Here is a 26,788-nt window from a genome sequence, read left to right as displayed (position 1 = left end):
CTGTGCCTCCTGGCCTCCTCCCTTGTAGTGGATCTTGAAGGCCGACTAGAGGCCACGGGCCTGGCTGGGGGCTCCCTGGGCCCAGACACCTGCCCCAGGCCTCCACTCCCTGCCAAAGGGGCCTCCACCTGACCCTGGGGAATTTCTGACCCCTCCTCCATCGCCCCACTTACGTGTTCTGAAGCTTGGGGTGATGAAATTAGGCCTCTGTAGGTCCCGCCGGAACCTGGGCCTAAAGGAGCTGCCAGTAGACCGGGACCTGCCAGCCTAGGCTTCCTCAAAATGGCCGCCCGGGCCAAGGCCTAGCCCTGCGCACGTGGCTCCAGCCCCAAAATGGCCACCGGGCCAAAACGCGCGCTCGCGGAAAGGTCCCTTGCCCCCTCGACAGATCCGGGGGCAAGGCAGTCTCCTAAAGCCTCCTGGGGCCCTGCGCAGCATGCGCACCCCCCCCGTCAAGGCCTTGCACCTCGCAACCTTAAATTCAGGCGCGGCACCCGCCCAGAGCACAAACCGCGGTTCTGCAGGCGTCTCGTGCGTGCTCCAGCAAGTTGGCGAAGCCCGGCTCTCCCCAGACACAGCCGGTAGGCCCGGGCTACTCACCAGCCGCCCAATGGAGCTTGGCACCCCCGCAGCCCCAGGGATCGGGCTAGAACTCCAGGCCCGCGGAGGGGAGGAAGATTGCCCCAAGCCCCCCCACCAACCGCCCGAAGCAGAAAGGACTGTCCCTTTGGGCCGCAGCTGAATTAATTTAGAATTTAACTGAATTTAGAGTTACCAATTAAACCAAATTAACAATCCAATTTCCAAGAAAATTTTTTTAAAATATACCTTTCTCTCAATAACCTATCTCAACAGTGATTGGACCAACAGACTGAGAGGAAACTGGGTAAGAATGGGAAGGCAGGAGTATTTAAGAGTTTGCTTTCAGTCCTTGGACCAATCAGGCTTTGAGAATACCCACACATGACCGCTCCCTCTCCCCCACTGGAAAAAAAAGGAAGCAAAATAGATATGTAGAGAAATGGGCTTTGCTGAAAGATGATGCAGGAAAATTTATTTGGCTATATAAAGGTACTTATATAGGAGTTGCCACAAAGAAGAGGGAGTCAAACTATTCTCCAAGGCACCTGAGGGTAGAACAAGAAGCAATGGGTAGTAACTGATCAAGGAGAGAAGCAACTTAGAACTGAGGAGAAACTTCCTGACAGAACAATTAATCAGTGGAACAGCTTGCCTCCAGAAGTTGTGAATGCCCCAACACTGGAAGATGTTGGATAGCCATCTGTCTGAAACGGTATAGGGTTTCCTGCCTAGGCAGGGGGTTGGACTAGAAGACCTCCAAGGTCCCTTCCAACTCTACTATTGTATTGTATTGTATTGTATAAAAGAAAAGGGAAAATGTTGTGGTTTCTTCTTTCTCTTGTCTGTTTGTCTCTTTCTCTGTCTTCTATGTAACCACGTGGTTTGTTTGTTAAGATTTGTGCCTTCCCTCATTTAACAGATTTGTGCTGGGAATGACTAGGATGTGTAAACCTGAGAGGTCTCTTTCCCCCTCTCTTATTTTCTCCTTGTCCTTGTGAAAAGGTGTGTCTAAGTCTTTGTGCACCCTCAAGGTAATTGTAACTAAAATGTCTCCAATCCAAAAAGACAAGAATTCTAAATTGTTCAAAGAAAGAAAAGAGTAAACTGGGAGAAATTGCCTTCGCTCAGTTTGTTGGGCCCAGAAAACTGAGTGAAGGGGGATGGGAGTCTTTACTTTGTGTCTGTTTGGCCAGCAGAAACAGAGTACAGAGAAGTTTTTTTTCTTCCTTCCTTCCCTATAACTTAAAGTAACAACCCAGGAAATGTGTTAAGTTCATTTGCAAGAAGTTTCATCCTTGCATTTATTGTGTCTAAATGATTTTTCCTGTTCATTTCTTTCCTGAAGCATGTGAATCCAGACCCCATTTCTCACCTGTGATATCCCCACAATGTTTATCTGTTTAGTAACTGAGGTTTTATTTTTCAAACTCTGCCTGCAAGCTATCTACCCCCACACACACACACCTCTTTACCTCTAATCCTCCAACAATGCCTTTTCTGTGGGGGAGGGAATCTTGTTCTCATGTCTTTCAGCCCTAGAAGATTGTACTCTTCAGGTGAGTATACATTTACTCAACCTGAGTAAAAAACCCTCTGCACATTTATCTGGCCAATCTACTCTATTGGTCCTAAAGTAGGAACCTGGCTTCCAGAAGGCAGTTTTGATTTAGATTTTGTCAACAAAATTGCTGATTTCTGGCCACCATCTGATGAATCAAGAGCCCCAGCCAAATTGCCACCTCTACAGTTAATAATTACAAAGGAGCCACAAACGGCAGTGCAAGAATTGATTTAATTAATCAGGAAGACAAATTTATCTCTTCCAGGAGTTGTTATCTTAACGCCATCTCCATTGAAAGGTCCCTTGCCTGCTAATCTGCTGGTAAACAGGGAATTTTTATAATCTCGGAGGTTGTAGATTCTGATTATGAAGGAGTCATAATGATACAATTTGAAACAAATATGCCCATGACTTTAAATAAGAAGGATTCTTGGGCGCAGCAAAAATTGGCTACCTGACTTGACTCAAGATCTTGCAGTTTATGGATTGCAAATAGCACCAGAAAAGGTACAAGTTAAAGAACCTTTTCTTTATTTAGGTCATAAGCTACTACAGATTTATTCACACCCACAAATTCCTCAATTAAAAATAGAGGATACATTGTCATATGTTAAATTACAACAGCTTTTAAGTTCAATTAACTGGTTACCCCCATATGTGGGTCTTCCTACCAGTATTTATTTGGTGCATTAAAACTAAGAGATAATCCTTCTGATTTAATACAATTGACAGCAACGCAGAAGGAAGTATTTGACCAAATAAACAATGCATTAAAATTAGTCTGGATGGATAGATGTCAGGACCTCCCCCAGGCATGAAAATGTTGTTTCATGGTATTTGTGCATGTATGTGTATGTGTGTTGAGATCCTTTAATAATAAAAATGTAGCTCATTGGCTTATGTACAGCTCCCTGAAATAATTGTAATAACTGCTTTGCATGAAGAAAGAATGAACTGGGATTTTTGAATGTGAAATTAGTGATTGCAGTGCAAATGTGAGTATGCTGATGGTAAAAGTTGGTATGAATGTAGTTTGATTCCCTTTCATATAAAGAAATGGTAAGTTGCAAGGTTGTTTAATGGTATGTGTGTATATGTATGTGTGTTATCATTTCCAAATCTGAAGGGAGGGTGAGATCCTCTAATAAAAGAAAATGAAGCTTGGTGGCTTGTGAAAAAACAAAAAGCTTCCTGAAATACTTATGATTGGTTGGCATGAGCAAGCATGAAGGTCTGATTGCAGTATGAATGTGAGTATGTGTCCCTGATGCCCCAGGGAGTGATAAGTGAAGGGATCCAGCTGTATGAATTCCCCCCCCCCCTCTTCCTTCTGGGTCATTCTTTGGAGGGAAGCAGGAAAGGTGGGGAGAGTGAGTGTCTGTTCATTTTTACCATGAGTGTGTGTTTGAAATGCCCCCAGTGATACCTGTGAATGCTTCTGTGCATTTCCCCCTCCTTCTTTCCCTCCTTCCTTTTGGATCATTAAAGGCAGCTGAAGTTTTTCTGCTCACTTTAAACATTTTTTTCTCTCTCTTCTGAGAAATTTGAAGTAAATGGGTTATCTGCTCCTGCTATCTGCTCCTGTTCTTTCATCTGCATATAAAAGTTATGCAGTTACATTTTTTTGTCTGCTCAGAATACAATTTTGATTTTTTTTCTCCTGAAAATATCTTCATGTTCCAATTGATACTTCATTTGGGCTACTCCGCAAAAAGGAGAGGCCACAGAACATGTTATAAATCATTGCATTAGGACATTTGCTGTTATGGGCCTACCCTCTAGTTTAGAAACAGATAATGGTCCAGCATATTGTAGTAAACTCTTTGCTGAATTTTGTGAGAAATGGCAAGTTAAACACATTTTTGGCATTCCCTATAATTCCACAGGGCAGTCTATTGTAGAACGAGCTAATCATACCCCAAAATCAGCTTTGGAAAAACATAAACAAACAGTGGAAAATCCCGTAGGCCTTCCTGGGAAACAGGAATGGCTGAAAAAAGTTCTATTCACATTAAATCATCTTAATATAAAAAATTTATCTACTCCAGTGGATAATCACTTTGGCCATAGAACGAGTCATTCTCAGCCACAAGTAATGTATAGATTGTTACCTAATCCTGAATGGCATGGTCCGGTTCCTCTGTTAACATGGGGACGAGGATATGCTGCTGTGCTTGCTCCAACCAGCGCAGTGTGTAAAACCTTGGAAAGATTGAAAAATCCAATACCCAACTTCTCCCTCAGCCTGCAGAATCCTCAAACAGATCGAGACCAGGCATCTCGGAAGAAACATAAGCCAATTTGGGGACAGATTAAGGCTTTGTCTGCTCAAGCCAGTCAGTTGTTACAAGATCAGAACGTGGAGCCAACACCAGATAGCTTTTTAGTGGCTGCTTTTTTTTGCCTAAATGCGAACTCTCTCACTATTGTAGTGTATCTATTTTTACATGTCTTTTCCCTCCAACTTTGGCAACGCTATCCCCACAGGACAGCATTCCAGAACAAGGACTTTGGGACCAAAATCACTTTCTGTGGGATGTTCAAATGTTTCAAGAATAGTTAACAGAACTTATTGTTGGATTTGTATGCATGTTCCTACACAAACAAAAGGAGGACTCATGGTACATGCAGTGCCTTTTAACAAAACTGGCTGGATACAACATCCTTGGATAAGATGGAATACTGGAAAAAGAACATACTAGCTATACAACTTTAGCGATTGGAAGTAGAATTCAGGAGAAGGCAGCATATTGTTGGGAATATACTAATACCACTAGCAATAAGAATACTTTGTATGTAGGAAAATATCCATATTGTGACAAAACATTTGTGTTGAACAACCCCATAACACATAATAACTCACATTTGAATCAAACCTTTGTTGAACATCTTACAAATTATACTGAATTTGGCTGTACAAATCAAATCATGGGAGGTTGTCCAATAGCACAGGGGTGTCCTACTATATTGCAAAGCATCGAAACAAATGGTTTACACTTATGTAATTTAGTAAGAGCTATGGTTAAACAATTGGTATCAGAAAATAACCACACCACAAATACATTAGATAACATCTGGATGTTATGTGGAAGAAGAGCGTATCAACGTATTCCTGCATGGTGGTCTGGTCGATGTACATTAGGATATATTGCTCCCTCTATTATAATAACAGATCGTCCACCAAAGGGAAGACTGAGAAATCGCAGAGAATCATGTTAATTTGTTGCTGTTGCTGCATTCAATGTGTACCTGCATTAATAACAATGTTTCGGCCCAGAATTCGACCTCATAGTGGTGACATAATGTATGCGTGCAAATGGTTAAAACAAAATGAATTAAAATAAAAGAAAGGAGGAAATGTAGGGTTAATTGATTAATCAGTAGTTGGCAAACCACATTGATTAAATCAGTCAAAATCCACATTCCTTCCTCTCTTAATCCTTTGGCTCTTAATCTCTTTTTACAAGAAAGGCACAATGGAATGTACACGTAGACATCACATTCCATGCAGCAAAATATTAACTAGTCACTATCTATACCATGAGGTGTTCATGAGGAGAGAATGCATCTGTAAACCAATCAATAATTGCCAAGTGTATTTTCTGTCCAATGAACTTTTACTATTCTGAGAAGTTTGACAATAAAAGGGAGCTCCGAACAATGCTCTGGGTGGGTGCCCTTTGGGGTGCCTTCCATCGGGTGGCCTTCCCAGGACAACCTTACTCCTGTCTGCGTCTGCTTTTCTATGTCACCAACAGATGGTAAGCTGAATTGATGTTAAATATTTAATAATACAGAATAATGGTGGTAAAGTAACAGTATACATATGGTTATTTGTTATGAAAAGGAAAAAAAAATTATATATAAAAACCCAATACTGTTAGTGAAGATATTGAAACACAACTTGTTGAAAAGCTGAAATCAAGAAAATTCTCAGTATAAATGAATGAATCAATTCTGAGAGACAATGAGGCCGTATTGGTAACCTATGCAAGATATATTGATAAAGGTGAATTTGCTCTAGAAATGTTATTCTGCAAATCATTAGAGACCACCACAACCACTACATACATACATACATACATACATACATACATACATACATACATACATGCTAAAAATTACTTAGATGTCAATAATATATCAATGGAAAACATAACATTTTGTCCTGCAGATGGTGATCCTGTTGATGTGCAAGAAAAATGGCTGCTTAAAATTGATGAAAGATGGGAATCCAGAAATGCTTCTTGTGCAGTGTTATTCATAGAGAGAACTTAGTGTCCAAAAATGAGGTACTAAAATCAGTTATAAAATGTATCAATACTATAAAAGCTAATGCCAAATGTGAGTGTCTTTTTAAGCAATTTTGTGAAGATAAAAATGCAGAGCATGTGGGACTTGTACTTCACACTGAGGTAAGGTGGCTGTCAAAGAGAAATTATTTGAAAAGATTCATGGAACTATATTATGTTCTTAGTGATTTTTAAACGACAAGCCTGAAACGAAGAAGCTGCTAACCATTGATGGTAAAGCATTTGGGCATTATTTAGCAGATATCTTTGAAAAACTGAATATGTTGAATAAACAGGAACAAATAAAACTCTTACTGATGCAAAAGCAAAGATATTTGGCTTCATTACAATTATAGACTTACGTATATCAAAAACATATTTCTGACAAAAAAATGTACATTTCATTGGCTAAAAAAGTGTGAGGTGACTGATGCTGCTATATCTGTCATTGTGAATCATCTGAAAATATTGGCCTCAGATTTGAAAGAAAGATTTTCTGATTTAAAACAAATTGATTTTCCAACATGGGTAGTGCAGCCAGTGCTGGTGGATCTATCTGATATTTCAATATAGTACCAAGAACAACTCTTGGAAATGCAAATGATGAGCCACTTAAAACTTGAAAATATAAAAGGAGTGATGGCATGGCTTTGTGATGAGATAGAAACTAAATACCCAAATTCAACCAACTTTACAAGAAAACTGTGGTTACCATTCCCATCTTCATATTTAGCTGAACATGGCTTTAGTGCTGTAAATGATTTGCTACTGAAGAAAAGAAATAGACTGGATATCACTGAGACTTGAGAATGAAGTTGACTAAATTGGAGCCTAATATAAAATCTCTCTGCAACAGGCATCAATCACAAGGATCTCACTAATTTAAGTAGACTAAAGCTGCAATCCTACAACATTTTCCCAGGAGTAATCCCCATTGAAGACAATGGTCCTTACTTCTGAGTAGACATGCATAGGATTGCATTGTAAACATGATCTTGAGGTGAGCTCAACATGTACTTTGAATTTATTTATTTTAATATGTATACTAATTAATATGATTAAAGTATTACAGAAAAAGCTTTCATTAAAATTATTTTATATTTATGCATTTCAGTTCTCTATTATGTTTTGAAACTTTATTTGCTGTTTTTTCATATCCCTTCATACTATTATTTTTTAAGTTCCTCAGTACTTCTACTGTTTTTCGTTCTTTTATTTTTCTCTTTCATGGATGCCATGTTCTTTGGAACCTTGTTAATGGCCTCTTAGGCTTCCTCCGTGTGCATAGGAGTTAACTTTTTCAATAGTAAGAATTATATGTCATGGAGGGGGGAATCAGTATTTTAGAGATGCTTAGATGGGGCATGGACAAAAAAAGGTTGGAAACCACTGGTCTAAAGATTGGTCATCTCACCCCCACAATTTTAGTTTAAAGCCCTTTGGATAAGCTGAGCCAGTCTTTTTCTGAATACATTCTTCCTGGTTCTTATGAGGTGCATACCATTCCTTTCCAGAAGCCCTTGTTGTAGGTAATGCAGACCGTGGTCTAAGATCTATAGTCTATTATATTTAAGCCTTAAATATTTGTTTACAACATATTTCAAATCCCTGCCCTAGTTTTGTTTTCTTGTCTTTCAATCATATTTAAGATCCCACAAGTATACAAATCAACAGGGATAACTATATAATCGAGATTTGATTACTTTTTTTTCCTACCACTTCGGAGACAGACTTAATAATCACAACACTCAGGGAAAAAACTCCCAGTTAAAATCTAACAGCTATATTTCCACAGCCCTATGGAGTTTTTTCTCAAGGTAGCCCCAGGCATTCATGAGGCAGAAGACTACATCCTGTTCCAGGGAACACTTGGTGGGGATGAGCTTTCTTACTGGGCCATTTTGCAAAAGTTGGTTTTATTAAATCAGGAATTTGACTATTAATACTAGGGGACTGTGGCATTCATTATATGTTGATGTATCAGGATTGTTACAAATCACCCAGAGCCTTTGAAGTAGGCAGAACACAAAATGTTGAATATGCCCAAATAAGAAAACTACAGTACTTTAGCTTTAATAATAATTAATAACTTAAATTTATATGATCCAAACTCACAGTGACTCTGGGCAGTTATCGTCAGTCTGTTTCTGTATTTTGCCAAGAGATTGCTTTACAACTTGCTGAACCACAAACGATCCACTCCAGCTTTAGCATAGTTTCAGGGACTTGTAAACTCAAACATTAAATAGGGAATTGCGGAAACGAGAGTGGTAGAATGCGAACTGGCCGGAGCAAAAGGCCTTTCCTTTGCGTTGATCCTAACCCTGTTTGGTTTGCTCAATTATTTTACTCTCCTACTCCTTTCCTAGTGGTTTTCCACAGTATTCTTTGCAATATCTTCCGAATCCGCCTTGGGAGCCAAGACAGATGTGAGGAAAGCTGCTACACGGCTGCGAAGCAAAACCAGTGACTGCGTCCGCACAAGAGATCGCCAAGATTCTTTCCTTTGGTCCGGAGGTGACCAAAGCCTAAGACAGGTACCTGGCCAACCGCGGAAGCCGCTTCCCAGATCTGTACCAGGCCAAGATCACCTGCTGCTATCCCTCGCCAAGAGTAGAAGAGGGCGGGGAACAAATGCGCTCAATTGGGGCTTACCGTGCTTGCCATAGTAAATCTCCTCTTCCCTCGCCATCCCATCCGCCTTCTCGGTTTCCTTGCTCGCGTTTTCTCGTTTTCTCCCCACCCTCCTTCCAAGTCAGCTGCTGAACAGCCACCCAATGAGGCGCCTTGGATTGTCTCTCCTTCGGGGGGGCCGAACTAACCAAATCAGCAGAAAGTGGGTGGGGGGAGAAGAGCCGCCCGGCCAATGCTCCTTGACAGGCGCCTGTCTGCGCTCGAAAAGCCACCTACAGAAACAGCCTTACGGCTTCGTGATGGACTAGAGCAGCTGGTTTACTCTTCCCCACGCCGCTCTTTTACCAAACAGAGCCTTGGACGCTCGATTTTCTCAACCAAATGCAACACCAAAAATCTCGAAATTACCCCACCTCTCCCCACTATGGGATGTAGCTTTCAAAACAAGAGAACAGCAACGGTGGTGAAGTGAACTTGGGTTTCTCGCGTTTGCAAGACAGCCTGAATTTAAAATGCTCAGCTGCATTTCAGTTTGATGTGTTGTGAGTTAAGCAGAATTAATTCAATGAACAGATTTGGTTATCCTTGAGCTAGCTGCTAGTGTCAACAGAGGAGCCTGCCATCAGCTCTCTTCTTTTTTCACTCAGTTACACCTAGTCTTGCTCAAGCTGATACTTTCCAGCATTCCAGGGTTGCAATGTTCAGAATTTCCAAGAACCATGGAAGTTTAAGGAATCGCATCACATCTAGAAAGGTGCCAAGTGACTCCATCTGACCTCCTCCCTCCCACCATCCCCATTTTTGTCTTGAGCAAATGTTCTACTGCCTGTCATTCAGCTTCTCACATTGTTAGTCTACATTCACAGATAATTACCGTTACTAAGACATAATTACTACACATTCTTTTCTGGATCCATATATCACATTAAACTAAAAAATGATTTTGCAGTACAGGTAATCCACAACTTACACAGTTCACTTAGAGACACTTTGAAATTATAATGGCATTGAAAATAGTGAGTTATGACCATTTTTCAGACTTATGGCTCCTTGCAGCATCCCCATGGTCACGTGATTTACATTCAGATGCTTGACAACTGACTCACATTTATGACAGTTGCAGTGTCTCTGGGTCATGTGATCACCTTTTGCAACCTGAGAAGCTAAGTCAACGGGGAAACCAGATTCACTTAACAATCAGGTTACTAATTTAACAACTGCACTGATTCATTTAAAAAATGTGGCAAGAAAAGTCATAAAATGGGGCAAAACTTAACAAATTTCTCCCTTAGCAACATAAATTTTGGGCTCAATTGTGGTCCTAAATTGAGGACTTCCTGTATTTAACTGACTTTATTGTTTTATGCAACGTCTGAATATAGCCAATAGCTGCTCTAGTCCGTCAATCTATATTAAGTATGACTATCCAGAACATTTATAGGGAGCTCTGTTGAAAAGCATTTGTAAACATGGCTAAGAAACACCAATCAGATTTGAATAAATCCATCCATAAATTTACCAACCTGCCATTTTTCTCCAGAGAGGCCTCCTTTTTGTACTATTGACATAATTTTAAAAATTCTTTTTCATTGCTTATAGCTTTTCATTTATGCTTAACTTGCCACATCATGTTGTCATCATGTGATGTTTCATGACATTTTTCCCATTCATGGAGCTGGGGGAGGCATGGCCTGCACATGATGTATCCGGCCTGCAGGCCACCAGTTTGACACCCCTGCCTACAGATATTATATACCTGCTTATATGATTCCTGGGTGGTTGCACCCACCTTCCATTTTTTAAACATGTCCTTTTTGCAAACAAAAGCCCTCTATGGATCTAAAGTGACTTCCTAAACTACCTCCCGTTTTTACTTCTTATTGGAATGATGTGCTGTTATATTTCTGAGAAATTCCCAACAGTCTTGTACTCCCCTTTGACCTGAGAATTTGTGCTCATGGAATCCATGCAATACTATTCTGTGTTGAAATGGAATTCCAGAAAGCACAGTATTCCATTTCTTGAAATGGAATCTAAGAAACCGAATCTAGTCCTGCCTAAGGATAAAGCCAACTTGGACTGAGGATAAAGCCACTTTCTTTCAGCCCTAGGAAGGAGGAAAGAGCAAATCATTTCAGAAAAATTGGCCAAGAAAACTGCAGGTACTTGTCCAGGCAGTCTCCAGGAACTGGCCACTAATGAACTGAGAAAAAAACAATCTCTTCAAATAGCTCCTTCTTATTGATTAACCAGATCTAGGACAACTGATTCTCTAGCCTGTTCTTCAATCTTTTGGATTAAAATATCCTAATTAGTGTTTTTTATTGTTTTATCCTCTTATATTAATTGAAAACATTATTTTAACTGAAAGCTGTAATCTTTCATTGTAAATTATATTCCTTCAATGGGAAAAAGTTAAGCAATGTTTAAAATAAACAAAATACATTTTCAGTGATTTGCTAAGACAAGGATACTGCATCCCAAGAAGTGGGATGATGAAATAGTAAATGACTATTTATTTATTTGAATTATGAAGCCCTATTGATCCTACCCCATCTTAGAGTAACACCACACCACCAGCCAAAACACTTAAGTAATTCCCTGGTACAGTCTAAGTTAAAGCTAGGAGAGAGCAGCACTATATACTGCATAGGTACTTCACTTGCTGGTGGCATCAGCAAAACTAGCAGATTTTTATTGTTTTGGGGGGAATAATAGTTTAGCAAACACAAAAAATATCAAAAATTGCTATCATTCTCTAGGTAAAAGAAAATGTGGGAAGACCCTCCTTCTATCTAGAAGAATGAAATATTTGTGAAATATTAAAAAGGCAGAATATTATACTATTATTCTCCTAAATATTATTCTCCTAAAGGAGAAATGGAGAAACATGCTCTTAAAGACAGAAAGCCCCTCACCCAAGATCCAACACAGGACAAAAGCCATTAGCCACAATAAAAATTGCTCAACACCTGTTCTGTCCCATGATTCCAATAAAGATGCAGACACAGGCTTGGCTGTCTGCTATGACTAATTACATAGATAAAGCCACCCCTTGGCTAGGAGCCTAGAAAGTTATCTTCAAGAACCCAAGATTAAACTTACAGAATGCTTTCTCAAAGGCTCGTATAATGGACTGTTGTTTCCTGCAAAGATTCCCTTCCCGTCACTCCACCTATAAACTCTTTGGGAGGGGCCACACCCTTAGCCAGCTATCCTTACTTCCTTCTATGACATCTTCTCCACAAACTGTTCCTTTCTCCTATCAATTCTACACATACGCACATCAGGGACAACCTCCCTCAGTTCCTCCTCACTGCTCCCTGACTCAGAGGCCACCTGGTGGCCAACAGGCCTCTCTAGTTCCTGCTCTGACTCCAAATACCCTCCAGAGTCTTCCTCATCCTCCAGAGCAGTCCCATAATGATCTGAGCTGTCAGAGTCCACCAAAAGCTCAGTCAGCTGCTGCTGGGCCACAACAACACCCTTTCAGAAAAACAAGCCCATTCATAGCACTACCTCCAGAACAGTTCAAACTTCAAAATCACAGAAACCTATAAAGATCCATCCACTCATTCAACCATTTGTTCAGCTGACCCAGAACTGAACACTGTCTTTATAGTTCTGGTTGGTGGGAATGCTGGGCGCAACCGCCTGGATGGTCGTTTCCTTCCTCCCTGAGCTCCATCTCCCGGGCAGATGGAGCAGATGGAGCATCCCAGGCAGATGGAGTGAGAGCCCAAGGCCAAGCCCATTGGCCACAGCCACCACTTCAAGAGCAGGCTGCTCAGCAAACTGGTTCTGAGAGTTCTGCTTTCCTCTCCTTTTCTCTTTTCTTGTATGTATATGTGTGTCAAAGTCTTTGTGTGCCCTCAAGGTAATTGCAACTGTTAATTGTCTCATCCCTAGAAAAAAAATCAAATTGTTAAAAATAATATTAAATTAAGTAATGAAATGGAAAATACCTGTCAGGGTTCCAAGAAACATCTCCAACAGAAGTAAAACTCTGAGGCAGGCATTTTCCTCAAAATTCAATTTTATTAAGAGATGTCATATTGGCACATCTGGAAAAACCTGAATCTGAAAGACCCTAGGTTTTCCCTATACCTGAAGTAAAGTCAAAGTCCCTTCCCCTGCACCCACACTCGCATGGTCCAATCAGGTCGCCATCCCAACTGGAGTTGTTTCCCAGTCACGATTCTCCAGGTGCAGGCTGAATGTCCTTGACTCCCAGGGAAAAGAATGTTGTTATGGCTATACATCTCACCCTGTCACCATCCATCCTCCCTCCCGTTTCCCACAGCATGCCCATTCACCCAGTGTGGCAGCCCTGAATATCCAAAGTTAAAGATGACCACCAGAGCTGACAATACCTTCACCCTAGGTTGCATGGCTAGCAAAACAAGGTGAAGAGAATTTATTCATTTCCCTCTCTGTACCTTTAAGAACAACCCAAGGTTATGAGAGAATGTTTTATGTTCATTTAAATGAAAAGTTTCATTCTTGTATTTACTATAAGTGTTAAGTAGTTTTATCTGTCTATTTAATATCTGCAATGTTAACATTAATGTTTTTCAAACTTTGCCTGCAAGCTACAGTATCTATCCACCTCTCCATCTCTTATCCTCCAACAATGCCTTTCCTGGAAGGATCACCCACAAAGAGGGGACAGGCCCCTGTTCTCATGTCTTTGAGCCTTGTACAGACGACTCTGCAACCTGTGGATGCTGTCTCCAGAAGAGACCCTCCATCCATTTGAACCAGGGAATTGGGTTTGCATCCAGTCATCTACCAAAAAAGTCATTACAGCAACCAGAATTTAGCAGATCTTCCCAAGCCTGACTGACCAGCCTTACCACCAAGCCAAGCCTAATGCCACCCAGCAGACTTGAAAGAGAGGACCCTGAGATGGACCAGTGAAGAGTAAAGACTCTCTTCAATCCCCAAAAGACAACTGTAGACTATGGGAGAAGGGTGGAAATTCATTGTAAGGTTTCCTTTCTTGCTTCATTTACATTGTAACTACTTAAATGGATTCATGGAGGTATGACATTTGGGACTGGTTGCCACAGCAAGTCCTGAACACCTTGGACGTCTGTCTAGTGGAAGCGAATTTGTCCAAGATGTTTGTACTGTCTGTCTTGTAGAAGTAACTACACACACACACACACACACACACACACACACACACACACACACACCATTCAGAATCAGACTGAGGCTATCCCTTTCACCTAAGTCCACACAAAGCTTCCCCTAGGCTGCTTCTTGCTCTGTGCCACTAAGGCCCAAGCAATCATACCTCTCTGCCAATTCCATGGGGGAGGGGGCATGCCCCCTTAGGCAATTCCCTCACTGAAGAGCTAGCAGAAAAAAGATCTCCAAACCCCAAGCCCCGATTGTGATTCACAAATGATGCTGCCCAGTTGCCCAGTAAGGCACGTTGCACTGGTGGTTTCATTAGTAGGAGTCCCAGAGCTCATTGTGCACAATTTCAAAAATATTAATATCCTGGACTGTACACTGGCTAGCCTCAATTTGGCCTCACAAACCCTGGATGCACTAGACTAAGAGCTAAGGCATGTTAAAGAAGCAACCCTTGGAAATGGGCAGACAGTAGTTATTTACCAAAGCAAAACCATGGCTGTGAAGAATTTTGGGGCATGTGCTTTCCTCAATATTTTAGGAAATATTTTAAAAGGTAATTTATTGTATTTTCCTAAATGAGAAATGGAGAAACATGCTTTTAAAGCAGCCCCTGCTGAGACCAAAAGTACCTCAGCGAGACAGACAGAAAAAACTGTGGGCTCTGATGAGCCTCACGTAAATTCTGTCTGACAAACTGATGCTGATTGATCTTTAGATCAGAACTTTCCTGTAGGGAAAGTGAAGAAAGAACTGGTCTAAATCTGAATGTGGCCCTGCATCCATACCAAGTAACAAAGTAAACTTTGTCTTAACTAGAAGTAACATGAAACTTCAATATTCAACCTGGGGCAGTGGGGCATTCCTTAGAGCTCTCTGCTAGTTGCAAGGCTTTGGAACAGGTTTGTTGTCAGCTGGATCTCCAGCATGGGTTTTCCCTTTGATGCTTGCTTGCTATCGGCTGCCATAGTAACAGGGGGTGAGGGCATGGCATTGGGGTTTGGGAAGTGACCTGGTGTGAAGATGGTGTATGTGGATAAAAAGGGAGGTTTGCTCTCATGAATTACTGAGCTGCTGAATGGAGTTGTTTACATCCATTCAAGGCCAACTGTACTGGAACTCCAGATGGACGAAAATACCTGAAGATGTATCCCACATGACACTATTCATAACACCACAAACAGATTTAATATGAAAGACTTGGGAGGGGGGGCAGCGCAATGTGCAACATGTTCATACTGATGTAATATAATACTATACATATGTATATGGCAATGTGTGCTAGTTATTACTTATTTGGGTTTAGGGATTTCTTTTTCTTTTATTGATTGAGTTATTGAGATGTATTTTGTGTTTCGGGGGGGGGGGCTGCACCAAGGGAGGCTTATTCAATTTTATTGTATCATGTTGTGCATTGACAATAAAGTTTTGATTTCATTTCATTTCAGACTGGGTCCCTGGGGGGAGGGATTTGTGGAAACTTTCAATATGTAACTTTCACACCTTTTGGCTCAGATCTTGCTATTATTTCAAACTCAGTAAAAGTACCTCTACTCTACTTCAATGGAATCAGGGGTTTTCTTTCTTGAGATTTGAATGGAGGCAGGCCTGATACTTGTGGAGAAGAATTTCTATAGAAGTTGGAAAAGATTCAGTCTCATAAGTACCCATGAGATTCAAGTATCAAACTCAAAACCAACTTCTTTATTACATGGTGGGGTTACATCATTTCAGTGTTACCAATGGGATGACATCCTAATAAGTTGCTTTGATTAGATATTATAGAGGACAGTGATGGTGAACCTATGGCACGTGTGCCACAGGTGGCACGCGGAGCCATTTGTCAGGGCACGCGAGGTGCTGCCCTGTCAGCTGGCCAGCGCGCATGTGCGCGCTGGCCAGCTGAGTTCATCTTTTTTAAAAGCCATTTTCCCCCCTCCCCAGGCTCTTGAAGCTTTATAGGAGCCTGGGGAGGGCGAAAAGAGCCTCCCCCACACCCCCCGAGGCCCTCCGGAGGCTCCAGGGACCATCCGGACGGTCCCTGAAGCCTTCGGAACGCTTAAAATGACCCTCTGAACAAACCGGAAGTGACTTCCTGTTTGCTCAGAGGGTCGTTTTAAGCGTTCTGAAGGCTTCAGGGACCATCCGGAAGCTTCCCTGACGCCTTCGGAGTGCTTAAAACGACCCTCCAAGCAAACCGGAAGTCACTTCAGGGACAGTCCGGACGGTCCCTGACACCTTCGGAGCACTTAAAACGACCCTCCGAGCAAACAGGAAGTCACTTCCGGTTTGTTCAGAGGGTTTGCTTCCGGTTCACTTCCAGTTCACTTCCAGTTCACTTCCGGTTTGCTCGGAGGATCCTTTTGAGTGCTCCGAAGGCTTCAGGGACCGTCCGGACTGTTCCTGAAACCTTCGGAACGCTTAAAACGACCCTCCAAGTTTGGGTCATTTTAAGCGTTCCGAAGGCTTCAGGGAAGCCTCCCGATGGTCCCTGAAGCCTCCAGAGGGCCTCCAGGGGGGCAGGGGAGGCTCTTTTCGCCCTCCCCAGGCTCCTATAAAGCCTCTAGAGCCTGGGGAGGGCAAAAAAAGAATGTAAAATGGGGGGGTCGCGCATTGTGCACGCATGCGCACTGGGGGGGTCGCGCATTGCATTATGGGTGCAGCACACCTGCACACGACCCCCCCTGTGCTCCCCCCTCATGGCACAGGAGTCTAAAAAGGTTCGCCATCACTGATATAGGAGAACAGAAAATAAATGGTATAAATGCAATCTGGAGCTTCTGCAAGAAATATAGGATATAAATCAAATAAAAAAGAAAATGACAGTAAATTGTTCAAAAGAATGTGTACAGTTCATAATTAATTTATATGTTGAACTGTTCTAGCTGCAGCATTAAACTGGTGCATTTTCCTTCTGACCTAATTTTGTGTTGTCCTGCTTTATGGCATCCCTTCAAGTGTCACAATTTTCATACGGTGTCAGGTAGTGCTAGTTCCTGCCATCAAAGGCTGGAGGGATTTGGGGGGGGGGAGAGAATGGACACTATGGTTATGTGTATGTGATGGGAAATAGAGAGGGGGAATGACAGGTGATGAAGCCCAGAGAAGCCCAGAACCAGTTTGTACCGGAAGTATTGATTGCAATGTAACTTTTTTTAAAAAAGACATTTTATTTGATCCTGTTTGTATTAGGAAATTGCTTCTGGGTTTTATGCTTGAAAAAAAAAAAGAAACTTGGATTTTAGTTCAAAGATTGAATAACTGTGTGCCTGGCTTGTAATAACTAAATGGAACATAAACATTTAAAGCTCTAAATATCCTTAGCATTGCCTTGGAAAGAGTTGGAAGTCAACACCTTTTTTCTTTTTTTTCCCCTACACTTCCCCTTCCTCTTTTTAAAAAATTTGTTTTTATTATATTTTATGTTATAATAAACCTCAATAAAAATGAATTCTAAAAAATAGGAATTGATAAGTCTGCTACTAGGGCAATTTACAGGTGATGAAGAAAAGTGTTTCAATTTCTCCTTTACTTCTCCCCAAAGCAAAAGTTTGTTTAAACTAAGCCAAGCAATTGACAAACACATTGAATCTGCTAATAACACTTTTTAATGCCTTGGTAAGACCCACACTTGGAATATTGCATCCAGTTTTGATTACCATGATACTAAAAATATGTCAAAACTCTAGAAAGAGTGCAGAGAAGAGCAATAAAAATGATTAGAAGACCGAAGCTAAAGCATATCAAGAATGATTGCAGGAATTAGATATATCTAGTCTAATGAAAAGGAAGACTAGGGGTGACATAACAGTCTTCCAATATTTAAGGGGCTGCCACAAAGAAGAGGGGATCAACCTATTCTCCAAAGTATCTGAAGGCAGAAGTAATGGACGGAAACTAATCAAGGAGAGATTCAACTTAAAAACAAGGAGAAATTTCCTGACAGTGAGAACAATTAATCAATGGAATGGCTTGCCTTCACAAATTGTGAGTGCTCCATCACTAGAGGTTTTTAAGAAGAGATTGGACAGCCATTTGTCCAGAATGGTGTAGGGTCCCCATGCCTAAGCAGGGGATTTGACTGGAAGAACTCCAAGGTCCCTTCCAGCTCTGTTATTCTGTTAAACTAATGCAAACATGTTAAACTAATGCAATGTTTGTCATCTCATGACACTGGGATACCAGAAGTAAAAGCTGTGCATATAAAGCTCTGTGTGTGTGTGTGTGTGTGTGTGTGTGTGTGTGTGTGTGTGTGTGTATGTATATATATACATATATATGTATATATATGTATTCGGGTCTTTTCCCGTGTAAGGTTGTGACCTAACATTCCTACGCAACAGCCGAGACAAAAGCCTGATCCCCACATGCTTCCAACAACCTTACACGGGAAAAGACCCGAATACAACAAAACCAGCATATATATATATATATACATATATATATATATATATGTAAGTATGTATGTATGTATGTGTATGTATGTGTGTGTGTGTGTGTTGTATTTGTACTGATAAATAAGTCATACCAGGGGTTGTAACACACATACATACATACATACATACATACATACATACATATATTCTTTGCTTATGGTAGGGAAGGCTCAGGGTGAGCTTTGCAATATCACTGTAGATGAAGGAGAATGAACCAAAAGGTCAAGAATTCTGCAGGTTGAATAGTCGAAGCATTTCACAACTGTCAAGCAGAAATAGTGAAAGTGTGTAACTGTGTGTAAATAAAGTAAATCTCTTCACTGAAAGCTCTTATTAGTATATCAAGATAGGTATGTTCTCTGTTATACCCAAGGATGAATCCCATTTGATTTTACAGACTTTACAGATGCAAGATTCTTATAAAAAGAGCCTTATTATAGACTCAAGTCACTTGTAAAAAGAGGAAAGACTTGAAGGCGGACAGAATTCCAATGATCCTGCTATTCTCTGAAATTATTGGACAAGTAAAATCCCTTTCAAAAGAAGGGCATAGATAGTACACCCACAGCTCAGCAACAAAAAATGTTAGCCTTTTCAAATACTCCACCATATGATTACTCTTATATGGTTGAAATTCCTGGATGCATAGCCTGGAACAGCCATCTTGTCTGTTTGACTTGAGCTCAGCTAAAGGCCCTCACACCTGGCATGGCTAGATATGAGGAATTTTGCTGTCTACTAGGACAAAGCTATAAAAAACTATGAAATACCCTCTGTGCAAATTCTCTGCTCTCCCAGAACAGTTCTTGCATTTTCTTTCTAGTAGTTTCAAACTGGTGGTGAGTGGTGGTTCATTACATAACCACTATTTCTATCTTAAGATGAGATTGTCTGCCACAATCATCTTGCTGCAAACTTTACTTCCTGATTCTACTCTTCTCCATCCTGCCTGAATTCTCTTGCAAAACCTGAAAACAAAATGAAAGGAAGGAAGTGAGGCAGAGTGGGATAATTAGAATGAAATAGACTCTCATTACAAAGGCTGGAGTTTGTCATCCTGGAGTTTCAACTAGATTAACACAATGGTACCTTGGTATTCACCCTGATTTTGGGGGGCACGATGTATTAAAAGGGATGAGTACCAAACAAACCATGTGACTTACCACATGAACCTTTGTTTCAGCTGGGAAGGATTTCCTATCTATCCCTTTTCTTATGTGAACAAACTTCCAAGCCAAATTCCTATCCACTCTCTGCAGCTGTCCCCCACTTTCTTTTGCAGCAGTACTCATTGTTTGTTGAGTCCCAAACAAACGATGAGTACTGGGACAATATTTTCACATCAAAATGTTTTGAGTACCAAATTTGATAAGTTGTGAAGCAAATCACACTTAAATGATAAAGACACCACTATTGGCTGGATCCACACAATTCTTAACACTGATAGCTCTGTTTCCACCTAGTGGTCAGGTGCACTTTTGGAAGCTCTGGCACTCTTAGCAATCTTTCTTGATTGCATTTCCGTCTGATTCCAGTCTTTATTTCAGCTCCAGTAGTGTGTGTAATGCACACACAAAACCTTTCATTGGATAGTTAGTAGATGACATAAAATGTTTTGTGCCACAGCTTTATTGCTTTGCTGCAACAAATTAACCGAGCTCTCTAATGGTGGGGTTCCAAAATTTTAGCTACTAGTTTGATGGGCATGGCTATGTTAGGGGGGCATGTGACTGAGTGGGCATGGCCAATGTGACATCACTCACGCCCATGCCCACTCAATCACATACCCCCCACCTAGCCATGCCCACAGGAAAAGGTACAATTTTTTTTAGGATTTTCCCCTATCTATCCCCGCCCTCCCTTTGCTAGTTGCCCCCATTTCCCCATTTCCTCCCCCCCCCACCTCTTTGGTTGCTTACTTTCTGCAGTGGCTGGCCGCAGGCCACTGAAAAGTCCTATCGTTGGCGAAAAACAGGCTACTCTCGCTGCCATCCCATTGCCTTGCAAGTTCAAGCGACTTGCAAGGCAATGGGATGCGCGAAGAAGATAGCAGAGGGAGAGGAGAGGAGAAGAGAAGAGAAGAGAGGAAAGGAGAGGGAAAGAAGAAAGAGGAAAGGAGAGGAAGCTTGGGAGGGATAGGAAGAGAAGGAGAGAGGGCAGGAAGAGAAAGAGAGGAGCAGGGGAGAGGTAGGGGAAGAAGGAAAGGGAAAGGAGAGGAGAGGAGAGGAGGAAGGAAGAAAGTAGAGAAGGGAGGGAGGGAGGGAGAAAGGAAGGAAAAGTAGGGTGGTGACAACATAAAATAGGTGTATGGGATGGTAAACAAAGCAATCTCGAATGCACATATTTCTATGGGGAAATAAATGCGTAAATATGATAAATATAATAAGAATAATAACTGTGAATTTATACCTGTATATGTAAGAAAATAAAAAAATAAAAAACTTTTTACAAAAAAACCCAGAAGTAATGCAACTTCATGGTTGTGACAGAGGTGAAATTTGTTGCAAAAGGTCTGTATCAATGTTCTATATCAGAACATTGCTTTGGTTGTAGACATAAGGGGATACAGTGTACTCTCCTTGGAGATGGGATAGTGTAAACAGTAGGGAGTAGGAGAAAGAAGAGACAAACTGTTACTGCAGGCAAAAAGAGAAAGGGAAAAAAGGTAAAGTTAGAATTCAGTGCAGGAGCGTTTGTCTCAAGAAGTAAACATGCAGAAATGAGGTAACTTTAAACAGAAAACTGAAACAAGGAGAATGCAGACAGCATGAGCGAGGGATGTATGTTTGTTGGCCAAGAAGACAAGTCTCTTGGTGTGTGAGTGTATAGAATTAGAACCTGCCAGGGAAAGATACTATGCCAAGAAGCAAGAAAGGGCATTCTAAGAAAAAAGGATGAAGATGTGAAACACTGGTATCATTTTCAACTCCAGCCTGTGGTTTTGAAATCCTTACACTATAATGTTAAATTACCAGTAAACATATGCTTTCCTTAAATAGCCATCAAACCTCACTTCCCTATTTCAGAGTACTGACTATATTATTTGATAATGAAATATCAGCAAATAAAACCTCCAGGTTCAGAAAGTATCAAGAACCCGAAAATTGAACCATGTGTCATTTATATTCTCCAATATTGCAAAAGGTATTCTCACTGAACAATCAGAAAAAAGAGCTGCTTGGAGCACCACAGAAACCCTACTTCAAATGGTCCTCATTTTAGCTGGTGAGGCCAGTTTCAACTGCTTCAAAACAATTTTGTGCTTTGAGAAAAAGCAAGAGGAATGGAGGCAGGTTCTCTTAGAGCCATCATGGTCACATGGGTGGGGGTGGGGAAAGGCAGCACATCCTGTGAAAGGAAAAAGGGAGGTGACACAAGGGGTGGAGAGAACTCAGTGAAACAAAGAAAGAGGCAGATCTGAACCTTTAGTTCATTTTTTAAATACAGGTAGACTTCAACTTATGACCACAATTGAGCCCAAAATTTCTGTTTGTTAAGTGAGACATGTATTGAGTTTTGCCCCATTTTTGACCTTTCTTACCACAGTTGGTAAGTGAATCACTGCAGTTGCTAAGTTAGCATGTAACATGGTTGTTAAGTAAACCTGGCTTCCCCATTGACTCTGCTTGTCAGAAGGTCACAAAAAGTGACTTGGGACACAGCAACGGTCATAAGTATGAACCAATTGCCAATCATCTGAACTTTGATCATATGATCATAGGAATGCTTCACTAAATGAACTGTTGTAAATTCAGGATTAACTGTGCCTCTTTGCAATTTGGTAGGCTTAGCTCTTATTTTACTTCTTGGTTGATTTCTATTCATTTTAAAATCCTAATTTATTGTATAATTTGGTATAATTTTCATGAAGTAGCCTTTTATATCTGTCTCTGTATTTTTATCATGTTGGGTCCTAAACATTAGCAGGTTACAGCCTGCTAACCTTGTTCTGGTTTTAGTTTTTTATGTTTTATTTGTTAGCATTATTGTATTAAATAGTTGTACTTAAAATGCAGTTATTATAAAAGTTTTTTTAGATCCCTTATGAATTTGAACTATAAATATGCATAAAAACATATGGCCTACCTACCAAAGACAGGTATGTTTGTGTGTATGAGAGTAGTAGTAGTAGTAGTAGTAGTAGTAGTGGTAGTAGTAGTAAAAGTAGGGAGATAAAGGATGAAGGAGGGCTTGTTCTGATTAGCATTTACTTTCAATATTGGATCATTCTTCGCCCTATCCTTTTGCACACAGATCTGCTCTTGATTTTAGCAGTCAAACTGAAGACAAAAAAAACATCATTTTTCTGGCTATATTACTCAGCCATTGAGATGTAAGAGCTATGTAAGTAATCCATAAATCTGCCTGTAAATCCTGGCTTACCTTCTCTCTTGCTCTAAAATAAGAAGCAAGCAGCTGTCAACAACATCTCTTCCTAGGTTACATTTACACAATTTTCCAATTCACACTCTTTTGAGAAAACAGCAAGAATTCACCCCTGACTCTATTTCACAGACTAATCTACTGATTCTGTTGCTATAACCACAATCCTCCCCCCCACTTTTAGGTTGGCAGCTTGAAAACAAGGATATATATCTCCCAAGAACTGAATTTAGTACAGAGACCTCTAATTATGAAATAAATGACTTATACAATATTGTCTTAAGGGTCATCCAAGTAAAACTGTTCTGGTACAAGATGAATAAAAATAGAATTTATATTGCCTTAGGGATGTCTGAGTGTCACTATAAGGCAGTGATGATGAACCTAAAGGGAGCATGCACATGGGCGGGAGGCACTGGGTGCCAGAAAGGGAGCACTTCTCCCATGTGCACATGCTTTGCATACATGTGCGCGCTTGTCTGAGCTGCAACCAGGAAGAGAAGCTGCCCAGGGGACATGCACACGCCAGAAAATTAACTTCTTGCACAGGAACAGGAAGCTCAAATACAAAGCCCAGAGAAGGTATAAAAAACCCCATTCTCAACTCCATTTTGTCAGTTGCCCAGAACCACAAACCCATGTGGTTCTGCTTCATCATTAAACCATTTTTCTAATCGACCTCCATGTTTCCAGTGTCTTTCTCCCAGTTTGTGAACTGAACCAGAGCAATATTTCTTCCAATACTGATACAGCCATCTCAACCAGGAAAATGGCTATTATCATTAGCTATCCCTTCTTTTTGATCCATACTCTAGAAGGGTGTTCGCTTAGTCAATAACAGCAGAGACAACTGGAGGACTAATACATTTAGTGCAATACAGTCTCTTGAATTAAACCATGGTATAGACTCCCAAAGCAAGCTGTGCCAGAGTTTTTTTTTAAACTGTAATCACGACTAGAAGGAAGATACTATATCCAGTACAGCAGCATCTCAACTCACTAGATGGGAGGACTGTTGCTGATCTCGAATACACACACCTACACAACTGCCAAGTATTTCTTGTTACAAATCAGAATTACCTCACAATCAACCTAGAGATGCGCTGAAAAAGAACGAATAAAGAACCCTAAGTAGAGCAATCTGATCCATGTCTTGAATGTACAACCTGGAGCCTGAAACTGGGGAACAAGAGACTTTCCCTTTCTGCTTTACAGCAAAGTGAAGAGGGCTGGGGACGAATCCATGGCTAGCAAGCCCTCCAGTCTGATGGGCGGCAACGCCGGCTTGATGCTGATGGGGACCAACCCTAGTCTCGATCAGCTGAAAGGCTAGCTGCCCAAAACCTCAAAAAGGAAAGAACCCCTTTCATTTGCTCGGCCGGGCTTAAAAGGGGCTCTTTCCGTAGATCATGTCCTCCTCCCTTCGTTCTTCTCTCAACAGTTGCCGCCCGGGAAAGCAACAGCAAATCGGCCGCGTCGGCGCCTTTACGGCGGGACCACGGCAGGACACCCAAAGGCTCCAGGCAAAAAAAAAAAAAAAGCCGCGGCCCACCTCGGCTGCTGGCCCACCATCCTAGTGCCGCCGCCTCGGAGGACGCTTTCCAAGGGGCCAGATCTCCAGCGGCAAGGGCGCTTCTCTCTCAGCCTGCGCCTTGGAAGCAGCAAGTGCCTTTACCGTGAGGTCTGTCTGCATCAGCAGGTTCCTTGTTGCTGGGATCGCCGTTCATCATTGCGGAATTCAAACGTAGCTTGCTGTAAGGCAATGCAGAAGCGTCTCTGAGGCGCGGCCCCCGAGGGATTGCGAGTAGGCAGGAAGGGGTAAGAAAGAAGTGCACGAATCCGTAGCCTGGATAGCGCCCTCGCGATGGTCTTCCGCTGCTACTCGGCCAGTAGCCCAAGCCGGGTGGGCGCGACTACAGATGACTGAATCGCGCATTGCTCCTATTTCTCCGGCGCGGCAAACAGCTACACAAATAGGCATCAATAGAATGCTGGATAAATTCCGCCCAAACATTAAAAGAGAGAAACCGCAGAGAGAAAAGGGCAGAAAGTTATTTTAGTTGTGAAACTTCCTTTAAAATACTTTTTCCATAACTACTTTATAAATGTTTCCAATATAAAATCAATGTAAATTTTTAAGGGAAATCTACATATTAGGAATGTTTAGTGGGTGTCTTATACTAGCAAAAGCCCATCTCTGCTATTAGACTTTTTAGTGTTGTAGGAAGTTAGCACCCAACCCCCTCCTAGAAAAATGAAATATCCTGGGAAATATTGAAAAGGCGGAATATTATATTTCCCCGGATATGAAATGTGGAAACATATTTTAAAGCAGGAAACAGACTCACTCTAAATAGCCCTCACCTTTGTTAATGGGCCATTTTAAAAAATCTGAGTCAGTCTATTCTACATGACAAAGAACCTCCCCATCAGCTCCAGAGTGAGGGGATTAAGGCATGATAGTATTAGCTCTTTACCCATCTCACCACAGGGCACCTGAGAAGAAGCAATGCTCAACCAAATGTGGACTGAAAACAGCCTAGAGATTTGCCCCTGCATGGCTCGATGGGAATCTGACAACCAATCAGTATACATTTCTTACACGGGAACAGGAAACAGAGAGGTGGGGCCAAACAGAGTATAAAAAACCCAGCAAGCCCCTTCCTCTTTCCTCTTTTCTTTCAAGCATGTGTTCACCTTTTCTGTTCAGGACTCAAGTCATGTGGTCCTATCCACCATTAAAACATCTTTCTAAGCAGCCTCCATGTTTCCAGTGTCTTTTTCCCCACTTGGAGATGAACCCAGAAGGACATTTCTTCCAATAGGTGTTTCTGGGCTGTTGAACATGATATTAAACATTCAGCTGAATGTTTTCATGTTTTTGTCATTAACATTTTTATTGAGTTATATAGTAATGTAAAATACAAAATACAAAGTAAATAGGAAAGCAATAGAAAAGGAGAAGGAAAGGTGAGGAAAGGTAAGAAAAGAAGCTCTGTTACAGTAAAATAAGGCATTAACATCAAATCACAACTTTTTGGTTTTTCATAATAATATGAACAAGCCATTTCTATAGAGATCTATCAGTCTAATCAGTAAAACCCAAAGTCAAGAGTTTCAGTCTTCTCCACATCAAACACGAAATTCAGAAGTGGTCTCCATGAGTAAACAAAAGTACTTACAATCTTTGTAAATCCTGTGGATATTAATCCCACCAAAGAGGGACATAGTTATTTTGGAACAGTTTTATATTTGTATTTGTCAACATAACCCCTAAGCACTTCACCTTTTGCTCAACCCTAGAACCTGACTTTGTATTTGTCAGAGTTTGTTGCAGAAATCAAATCCAGATATATATATGCTGGGTCTTTTCTCACTTGCCATCTTCAGGCTTGGGCTTAAAATGGGATCGGAGCTGCCGTCTTTCTGTAAATCTTGGTGGGAGGGGAAAACAAAATCAACTTTGAAGGAGCCAGGTTAATCTCCAAAACAGAACACCTCAACAAGAGAATAATTATGGAAGCCATCGAAATAGAGAAACACCCCCACAACATGAATAAACGTGATGATACCTCCCACCTACCAAACATCTGGAAACCAGCCCTAGCCAACAAACGAACACCACCCACCACCCAAGCCGTTACAATACATAGGTCCAGGAGGGACCAGAGGGCTGTTTTTGTCCTTCCTAGTGTCCTAGAAAGCCTCTGGAGCCTGGGGAAGGTGAAAAAAATGCACCAAAAGTGGGGAGGGGG

The 26,788-nt window shown here is 41.3% G+C and overlaps 1 protein-coding gene across 4 annotated transcripts in view; it reads right to left on the bottom strand.

Moving 5' to 3' along the window:
* The window catches only part of SLC44A2 (solute carrier family 44 member 2 (CTL2 blood group)), a 106,359-nt gene extending 81,552 nt beyond the window's left edge, over window positions 1-24,807 (bottom strand). For 2 of the 4 annotated variants that reach the window (XM_081947129.1, XM_081947132.1), the window contains exon 1: window positions 24,709-24,807. In XM_081947129.1, coding sequence (XP_081803255.1) covers window positions 24,709-24,763 — 55 coding nt within the window. In that variant the 5' untranslated portion in view covers window positions 24,764-24,807. Of the gene's footprint in view, window positions 1-9,090; window positions 9,193-24,708 lie in introns of those variants that run through there. The other 2 variants (XM_081947130.1, XM_081947131.1) reach the window with 2 other exon arrangements.
* Window positions 24,808-26,788: the final 1,981 nt, after the last annotated feature.

This window comes from Natrix helvetica, assembly GCF_964273705.1.
Source record: "Natrix helvetica genome assembly, chromosome: 1".
NCBI lineage: Eukaryota > Metazoa > Chordata > Lepidosauria > Squamata > Natricidae > Natrix > Natrix helvetica.
Note: the sequence above shows the minus strand (reverse complement) of the source record. Positions and strands in the feature narration are given on the sequence as shown.